Source organism: Drosophila melanogaster, chromosome 3L, assembly GCF_000001215.4.
Source record: "Drosophila melanogaster chromosome 3L".
NCBI lineage: Eukaryota > Metazoa > Arthropoda > Insecta > Diptera > Drosophilidae > Drosophila > Drosophila melanogaster.
Window position 1 is genome coordinate 4,003,011 of NT_037436.4, and position 10,230 is coordinate 4,013,240.

General features: G+C 44.8%; 1 protein-coding gene across 2 annotated transcripts; it reads left to right on the top strand.

Moving 5' to 3' along the window:
• Window positions 1-463: 463 nt before the first annotated feature.
• On the top strand, window positions 464-3,616 carry CG14985 (uncharacterized protein). Of its 2 annotated transcripts, none has more exons than NM_139589.3 (3): window positions 464-954; window positions 1,126-1,331; window positions 1,506-3,616. In NM_139589.3, exons 1-3 carry the CDS (start codon window positions 589-591, stop codon window positions 1,657-1,659), a joined length of 726 nt encoding a protein of 241 aa, NP_647846.2. In that variant the 5' UTR covers window positions 464-588; the 3' UTR covers window positions 1,660-3,616. The 2 variants fall into 2 exon arrangements, with proteins under 2 accessions (NP_647846.2, NP_001246608.1); NM_001259679.2 differs by having other exon boundaries at window positions 1,406-2,567.
• Window positions 3,617-10,230: the final 6,614 nt, after the last annotated feature.

The following is a 10,230-nucleotide window of genomic DNA, read 5'->3' on the forward strand; positions in this document are numbered from 1 at the left end:
TCCATGTTGGCATGTCTGACTGCTGGCTGGCGATAAAACGCTTTCGTTTTCGATTCCACGTAATTGCTCGTAAAGGGGACGTCATCGTGCTACAGTGGAATATGCAAATGTGGGGCATTTTAAATTTGCACATGTTGCAATTGAAAGGTTTGTCACAAACAAAAAAGCAAGAGGTAAAAATATGTTTGAAAAATCTTGCTCAATGCGTATAAAATTAAATGTTTGTGCAAGATAGCTTTAAGTTTAAGCCTGTGCTATTATTTATTTTTTTATTGTAATATATATATGTATGTTCAATACAGACATTTTTTTTTTAAATTATTCGTAAATAAACACCAGAGATATAGAGCCTTTGTTAGTTTTGAAAATTAACGGTCAGCGAAAGATAATGCCGAATATATACCAACGAATCGGACTTACTTTCGGAGTTTTCAGACTAGCGCGCTATGGTCACACAACCAGCTGATTGCGTTTTCGAATGTTGCATTCCGTGGCAATAACATATTAAATGTGAAAGATCCTCGATCAAAAGATCCTGAACAGTGAGATATTCGAAGTACTTAATACTCCCCCGCCTGAGATGCCAAGATGAGCAGCGCTTTGAACGCCAAGGAGTTACTTATACGCGCCGTGGAATGCGACCAAGTTGGACGGATCTTGGAGGCGCAAACGCTGTACACAGAGGGGATCGGGCAGTTGATGCAGTTCGTCAACGGGGAACCGGATGAAGCCAAACGGAAGGGGTTCCTGACCAGGATCAAGGAGTACATGGATCGGGCTGACGCAATTAAGGCGCGGATCAATGGCAAACTAATGCTCGGCGAGGTGGTTTCCCACGTTTCCATCGACGAGAATGATACGGGCTTCGACTACGATCAGCTCTTCGGGAAATACATGGACGACAAGACCGTCGAGATCATGCTGGAGGAACCCTACATGACGCAGAACTATCAGGTAAGAGAATGATCCTCAAGTCCTCAAGATGGTCAACATTTACGAATATAATTCAAAGAAAATTGAATCAAGTGTTAATCTTTTGTAATGACCTCATATGAGGTTTCATATCATATTAAGATAAGAAATATGATTGTTGAGCCATTGCTTGTAATTTATATTCGCTTGCAGTATCAAAATCTAATAAGATTCTTGGAGCTAGCTGCCACAAATTGCCCAAACCTAAAGTATTTTCGACTGATCACCAAAGAGTACAAGGATGCAAAGAATCCAGATCAGCAGGAAACAAATCTTGGACAGATCAAGGGTGACTTGGAGCGGCGGAACGTGACTGTCTACATAAAATACGAAGACTCTCTGCACGATCGAAAAATTTAGTAAGTTTGCAAAATGATAGCGTCAGTAAAATTGGACTTGAAGTGGGGAACATCGATTGTTTTTCCATTAAAAGGTTATGGGACAGCTTAATTTGGCATATTCGCAATCTGTACACCCACTTGAAAACGTATGTATTTAAATTATCTTATCTATTCGTTTTTTTTTTCTTGCAGCTTAAGCAATGGCTACATAATTAAGATTGGGCGAGGTCTGCACTTCTACAAGCCCGCCAATCCGATGTATTCCATTGGCCTGGTCAACTACAAATTCCGAAAATGCCTCCAAACGGATGTGGATATATGGCGCAACTCAAGCGCTGCATCGTGAAAAGGCAGACAATATTGTTTAGTTTTAAGAAATGCAACTTCATTTAGACTGGCTCTTGCCAATTTTATAAAGATTTCATTCAATTTCTACAAAAACGAGCTGCGAGTGTGTTGCAGTCACCCACAATTGCAGATTTTGGCCGGCTATAAATCTGCAGACGCCACGAAGACACCGAAACTAATATATGGACGTGGCCAAAGGGGCGTTCTCCTTCATCCTCCGTCCGCCGTCCTCTGTGCTCTCTGCTGGCTCCGACGATGCCCTGCCAGAAAATGTTTAAAATTCATAACTTTCACGCCACTTGCGGATGCGGAGGCAGCTGCACAGCTGGCGGCCCGTCCTGGCTGCTGTTTTGAATGCCTCTCGCCACTGAGGCAGCCAGCGGGTGGCCACTGCAGTTGCATAAAAGACAGAAGCGGAAGCTCATGCTTTACCAGCTTCTGTCCGTGTCCTTAAAGCCAGGTCTGCAGCTCGACGGCGGTACAGTTGAGCCTCTGTAGGTGAAACATTGACGCCATTCTGGAAAGCAGCCACTCGAGTATCGTCAGTTACTGAAAAGTAACTTTCAAAGTACGCACTTCAGCTAGATCATTTCTGTGCTCATTACCTGATTTTTGGATATAGTCCCAGCTCCAGTTGGGACCAATGGAGTCGGCCTGTTCCTGTTCCTGTTCGTAATGCCAGTGCCAGTAGACATGTGCGTGGATAATTAGAACTGCGACACAGTTGGCTGCACATCGCAATCGGAATTGGAGGCGAAGTCGGTGTGCCACCTTCTCATCGTGTGTGGGGTATATTTTCAATTTACTTGGTGCCATGCCAGGGATTTATCAACAGATGAAGGCAATTGTTACGCAAAGGCCCGAAATGCGGCGCGATGAGCCGGCCTAATAAATTGCACCAGAGCTAAAATGCTTTGCTCGCTTTTAAATTTTATGGCCCGTAAGAAGGCCTGGGAACAGCAGCAGTAGAAGAGCAAGATGAGTCCCAACCACCCAGCAGGACCCACTGTAACCACCCCTAATTTTGGGTTTAAGCACGTCTAGAGGTCGGAGCCTGCGGGCGACTATGGCCATGGCCATGGGTATGGGTATGGCTATGAGTATACTCTAGAGTGGAGTGGAGTGGGGATTCCATTTGCCTAAGCTGGCTATTCATTCCCTGGATATTCTAAACAAGCAACAAGGAGATGCTCGGGGCCCAGGATGAACTTATTGAACAATTAGATGGTTCACTTATTTTAGATAAATCTATGAACTAGATGGATCCCGGGGCCTCACCGGTGAATGTTTGCCTACAAATAAGCCACTAACTGACTGAACAACAGACCCGCACTAAGCTGATTCCGGCTCAGGCTTCCCCTTGGCAAGCAACAGTTCCTCGATGCCCAGCCATGGTTAGGTCCATGTCCATAGGCCACTGGTCCACTGACTCCTTGGTCACAAGTGCACAAGCCTCTGGCGCTGCCTGCCAATTTGTGAGCAATGAATGCAGCAGAGCTAGCGCAGGAAACTACAATATACAATACATAACCATGGAATTAGTTATGGTCCTGGTCGACGGCACCAGCTTCATCTTCGTCCTGCTCGAGTGCGAGGATACAAAGGGCCCACCACCCAACACTTCACCCCATTACTCCACCTTCCTTCGAGGGGGAGGATGTCGAGCAGACACTGCCTGGGGCAGACCAACAGCATAACTAATCCGAATATTTTACTCCCACCCTCGCCGAAAAAGACAAGTCCAAGTGGAAGCCACTTTGTTACCCGGTCATCTTTTTTTTGGGTGTGAGGGTATGTCCAAATCGGTGGTTTGTGAAAATGGGTTACGCCCAAGATGGTCCAGCATCCGGATATTTAATTGTAATCCGCCTTATATAATATAATCCGCATTATATAATTCCTTTTTCTTTTTTCACTTACGAAATTTAATACAGATTAAAATAGTTCAAACACTTATCGAAAGACTCACTGGTGTCAAACTGTTCCAAGGACTTTAAAAACCATACTAAAAGGACATGAAAACACAATAACTTGTTTGCAGCGAAAACAGGAACTCCATAGAAGGTCAAATTATTGAGTTCCTGGTTGAGCACAAAACCTCCTGTTACTGGGCATAGCAAAGTCGTAATATCGCTACCAAGGACTCTAACTTGGCCATAACCAGGATGGCGAAAGGAAAAGACAATAGCTGAAGTCGCAAGGCGAAGGAGTAGGGGGTCGCGTTAAGCGGAATGTTTTAGGTTCAGAGCAGCACTTATGACATTACATTTTACGACGGGTGAGCTGGCTGCCTTCTACTTACGTGTGTGCTCTCTATTAATTTGCCATAGCATCCCCCAATCTCCCAGAGCTCCCAGCTCCCAGCTACAAGCTCCAAGCCCCGCCTCCTTGGCTCGATTGTCCTGGCTGGAAAGATTTGTGAAAGCGCCACGTAATTGACTTTGACTTTCACTACGGGCCTTCTTCGCTCGTTTGCTTGAAATTATCATTGGATTTTCGGCAACGGGCTATATATATATATGTGGAAAACTAGAATTTCCATTGTGTACACATATACTTATGCCGATTTACCATTAGATGCGTAACTTTGGTCCACCGAAAAAAAAGGGTGGCGTCAACATTTTTTGCTTGTTTTTATTGCTTCCAGCAACATCCACAACAAGCACAATAACAACGGCCAGGCAAACTGGCAAATGTCCCACTTGTTACCAGAAAAGCGAACGGGGGAAAAAAAAACAAGAAAGTGGGCGGGGCCGAGCGACATAGGCGATAGGGAAAATCGGGCCATAACTTTTGTTTTGCTACGTACATAAAATGGCGCCAAGCAACCTATATAGGCCAGACATCAGAGCCGAACCGAAAGCAACGAGAAAGATGGCTGCACTCAGCGAAAAGTCGAGTGGTTCTCGGAGAAATCGAGTAGAAAGGGATTGAACCATGGCATCGAAGTCCCTAAGATACTCAAAGAAAGATCACCTATCTTATACAATCTAAATATTAATAAACACAATTAAGTTTAGGTATTTGAACTATCTACCTTGATCTTATAAAATAATATATGTACAATTTAGAAGGTTTACCTAAGTTAAAGCCTTAGTTTTCTTTAGTTTTTAAGTATATTCCTATTTCTTCGAGTGCACTGATTTAGGGATGAGACGCAGGAGCACATAAAGTCAAGTGAAACTACTGGCAATAGCAATTGAAATCAAAAACGTGCCATCAACGGTTGTTGTTGCTGCTGATGTTGTTGATGTTGCTGCTAGTGTTGCTGCTGCTGCTGTTGTTGCTGCTGCCATTTCTATTGCTGGCGTTGTTATTGTTGGTGAAAGCATCTCTCCTGCATCAGGAGCCGACCATTATGTAAATTGCGTGAAGGACAAGGGGGCGGGCATGGACCAGCCGGGTGGTTTGGGTGGTTGGATGGCTGGGTGGTTCAGTTGGGTGTTGCTAGTGGCTGGCTGCTGCGGCGACTGCTGCGGTTGACCAGCAACCGCATCATTAACGCTTTGGACAGGCATTAGGAGCGCAATGACAACTGGCTGAGGTCTCAGGCTGTGCGTCCGAAATATGAACTAAAGTGATTTTCAAATTTGCCACACAGCCGTTGTCGTGGCAGGCACTCTAGGAATGGCCATTGTTGCTGCTGCTGCTACTGTAGCACTTGGTGTTGCTGCTGTGCTGTGCTGTGCCTCGTGCCAGATTAAAAGCTGTCACAGACCAAACAAAGGCAACCGCATCAGCAACACTGGCAGCAACAACAGCAGCAGCACAAAGGATACAAAGCAACACGAGCAGCAGCAACAACAGCAGGCAGTTATTGTCCTCTCTTTGGATTTGCAATGTATGCCGATTTATAATCAATCAATGTCAGCGCAAAATTCGAAATGGGTGGTGCCGCCTACTGCACTGCTAAAAAATGACAGTGCGCCGGAAATGGAAAAAATGGAAAGAAGTCCTGGAAAATTAACACGAATGCGAGCGATTGATTTATATGAATTTGAGATAATGACACAGGCATTCGGCATGCAAATCTCTAGCGTTGAAAAGAGGTATGATACTCCCCCTTTGAGATGTAGGTACCTTTCAGTAAATGTTTCTCGCAGTGCACTTTGTTGGCAGCCTCTTTTTCACTCGCTCCCCCGGGCGTCTACGTGGAACGTATGCTGGAGAAAGAAAGCCTTCATTAGGCCCATAGACGTCACGACAGGACTTCGCTGGGGCCAAAGGCGCGTTATTTATAGTGCGTGTCCTATTAATGCATAATCGACGTCAATCTTGGCATATTAACGGACTAACGCGGCCTAAGTCGTTTCATATCCCCGGGCTATCTGACTGATCCTGCCATCTTCTGGCCTACGTTTAATTCCCCCTCCGACTGGGAATGGGATGCCATCTCACCCCTCGTCACGTTTTTTGGCGATTTTAAACCAAGGATAGATGGCCAGAGATATTTTTTGGCAGCCACTGGCTACTGGTTGCCTTGAAAATCCTTTTCACCATGCTTTCCTTTGGTTAATAGACCGAAATGCGTGTCAAATTCGCCAGCGAATTGATGAACTTGGAAAAGGGTCCGCTGCCAACTTGAAATGCATTAGCAGAGATAAAAGCATTTATGAATTTAATGAGGTGGCTCTTAGAAAGTGCCTTATAAGCTGGAAGTTTATTTCTGATTTTACCTGTTAAAGAACACAGTGTGTTTAGCTTTCAAATAACTACCTGTTTTGGAAACAAACATCCTTCTATTCAAGATGGAATAGTTATATGCTGCAATATCTCGTGTCTAATCAATAGATCCTATATAGATCCTTGTTTCCTGGGGATATTCTCCTTAATATTTTGATATCTTTTATTAGCATACTTTACAGCTCTTTCATTAAAATTCACCTTAAAGCTTGATAAGCCACTCGTTCCTGGCGCCAAATCCCAACCGCATTCCTATTCTGGTCCGAAGGAATTCACCTCGGGTCAATTATTTCACTTATTTAGCAGGCCTTAAAATTTCGCCACAAATCCACGCCTTCTCGTCGGAGTCGGATGTTTAATGACCAGGAGACATTGTGACAGCGCTGACAACTCGCTGGGAAAGTGGGAAAATGGAAAATGGAAAAGTGAAAAGTGGGGGGGAAATGCAGAGATTCAGTGGGCATTAGAGGTAGTAAGTCGCGGGCATAAAAAGCCAAGTTGTAATTTGAGTAATTAAAATTTGACACGATAATCGAATCGCAGGCTCGCGAGTCCTGGCGTAGCAGCCACGCCACGGAGATGGCAACTGGAGCAGGTAGAGATTCAGATCCAGGTCCAGATCCTGGCACGACATCGGCGTCAGCCCTTTCACCCAGATTACAAGTTGAGCGTCCTTAATGCCCCGCACTTTATGTGTATTTGTATATGATTCCTTGTGTGTATATTCGTGTACAGGACCAAGCAGTCAATGTCAAACCACAGACTATTAAATACACACGCAGGCACGCGAAAGTGCTGAAAAACAAAGCCAGCAGATGAGAATGCTGTACACTGAGGAAAAACTATACGTTTAAAACCAGATTATGCCTCTTAAAAACTATTTCATTTCATAGAGTTGGATCGAAGTAGTAAAAGTTTACATCATTGTTATTTGGCCTATCTAATATGACATCCCACCGAAAGCCAGCGGTCTAAATCCCTATGTATCTTCATCTATAATAAGATATAATATCTTAGATAATGTTTGCAGTTCATGGTGTTTCTTATATGAGTAAGAAGGTTGTGTTTTAGTATTCATCTAACTATAGCTCTGTTTTCTGGCCTAGATTTTCTTACAGTGCCTTGGAGGCGGCGATGACGATAGCGATGGCGGCGACGGCAGCTTCCATAATTCGCCTGACGACTCCGGGATTCGTGTGGAGTAAAAGCCATTAAAGTAACAACCAGGCACAGCACGTTTTTACGGCGACAAAAGAAGGTTCCTCAGGATGGCTAAAATCGGTTGGCAAAAGTGCGGGTGGTATGGGTGGTAAGGGTGGCATGGGTGGTATGGTGGATGGGGTTTTCCGACTCAATCGTAAGCGCAGCAGTCAGCGTCATAAACGACGGCGTCGGCATTTAGAAAGCGCAGATATTCCTGTCAAAACGATAAGCGCGCCTTCTTCGGAGTGAAAAGACAACCAGTCAGCCGAAGGGGGATGCCTTGGATGTGGATGTAGACGAGGATGAAGATGAGGATGAGGAGGTGACAGTAGATGTGGCTGAGGCTGTGGATTTGAACGCCTGGCAATCGCAGGCAGCGTTTTTATGCGGCATCTTTAAACGCTTTGCGGCATTGTCATTTATGTATCTATTCCAGGAGTCTTTCCTGCATTGGTTAAATGCCTTACGGTAATTTCATTCACTTACGCGCACATAACTTGCAGAACTCACGTATTCCCATTCGGATTCGCATTCACATTCACATTCGCACTTTCTCTGTTTTTCCCCAACGCTGAGAAAGGGGGCAGAAAGTTATGGGTTGGCACATCTCATTCCCGGCCAAATAAAAAGAGAGAAAGGTGCGTAATGACATTCATGTGATAAGCACACGCACACGCCCCCAGGTGAAAAAGTTGGGGGGGGGGGTGTCTGGATGGATGGAGAATTCGGAGGGCTGCAGCTAATGAGGCAAATTCCCCAAACCCGAAAACCCCAAGCCAAATATGTACATAAATCTTTAGCGGAATAGGAAATAAAATATATGGAATGCGGTAGCAGTTGTTGGCCATCGCTGGCCGCAAGAAATATGGATTGCTGCCTAATCACCTAGAGCGTCAAGCAGCGGGGAATGGGAATGGGAATGGGCATGGGAATGGGACAACTCCTAAGTCGCGCAAATCCCAAAATATTTCACAACTTTATCCCCTTAGGTGGGATTTTTTGCGGGCAAATAAAAAAAAAAAGAAAAGGAGCAGCCAAAAAACAACGCGGCAAACGAGCATCAGTAGCACGTTAATCAAAATGCTGGCGGGGAGCCGGGGGACAAAGTGTCCTGGCCGCCAGATATGGCCATCTTACGGGTATCCCGGCTAGGTATTCACCATGTACCGGTGGAGGCATCGAAGGCGAAGCGAAAATTTTAATGGCTCAATAAAAATGCCATTTGCACAGCGCTCTGCTGGCCCGCAGAAAGTTGGCTTTAAAGGCAATCGGCATGGCAAGGGCCAACCTGCGGCAGTCGAAAACAAAAGCCAAACAAGGCTTAACACATTTCCCCAAAATGTTTATCTAATCAGCGCAAAGTATCCTGACACCTGAGAAGAGCCAGGAACGACAGCAGCACGACAAAAAAAAAATGTGTTCAAAAAAGTGAATTTTAAAATAAGTTTCATTCGATTCTCAGCAGAGTTGGTAAACAAATACACAAAACTATCTTGAAAATGTGGAATGTATCTAAAAGATTGAGATGAATTCACTAAGAGGTCTAGGATTATTCATTCCTTCGAATGGCTTCTTAACATAAAGAACAACTAAGAAGTTTTCCCTCTTCAAAATGCAGTTTTCCACTATTAAGGATATTTTTCTCAGTGTATTGAAAAGCCAGGACTCTCGCCAGGAGGCAGCTGTCAGGGCATTAATCTGCAATTGCCGAAGATTTCCGCCTTCCAATCGAATCAAATGTAAATCAGGGGGACTTGGAGGCACGTTGGGAAAAGTGGAAAGTGGCGGCGGTGGGTGGAGGCCATTTTCTGGCTTTTCCACCGAACTAGTTGCACATCTCGGTGCCCTCACACGTATTTATTTCCTACGATTCTGGTTTTTCTTCAGTTTTCTTTTTTTTTCAAAAAGGGGCTGTTGCGTGGGCGGGGCATTTATTTTCGCCACCCATTTTGTTTGTGGTGCGCTTTATCAAACAGAAAATTTAAAAAACAAATAACAGCCGAAGAAAACAGCGGCAGTGGCGAGCAGCAACAACAAGAACAACAGACAGACGGTCTGCCATTAATTTTTTATTGGTTCTCCGAAATCCGATTCATGCCTTCTACAAAGATTTCTCAAACATTTAAAAGTGCGAAAAGATCAAAGCGAATTCCAACTTATTGTTCCCCCGATTTCGCGGCTTAGCCGCAGCGAAGAAATCCATAAATTCCCATTCGACCAGAAAGAAAGAAGGAACAAACTGACTTTCTAGTTTCCCTGATGATGTGGCATATTTGCTTGTAAACATTTGACGAGAGCCCAGTTTTCCACGACCACCCACACTTGCTGCGAAAACTCGGCCATGGAAAATTAAATCAGCCGCTCCTTTCTCCTTTTCGGTTTTCAGTTTTTCGTTTGCAGTTTTCCGTTTGCTGTTTTCAGTTTTCAGTTTCCAGTTTTCAGCTGCTGAGTTCTCGGCTACGTTCAAACTGATATTTTGCTGGCTCTGCCAAACCGCATATCAAACTGTCGACCATTTACCATTGGGTCTACAACGAGGTGCGGCCCGTGCCAAGTGGTTTTTGGCTGCCGTTGTTTTCATAACATTCGAAAGACCCCCTTTCTCCGCACTCAACCCACCCGGGCATACGTACTGCACGTACTTGCAGTACACATGGAGCAGGCTCCCCAACCAAACCCAAGT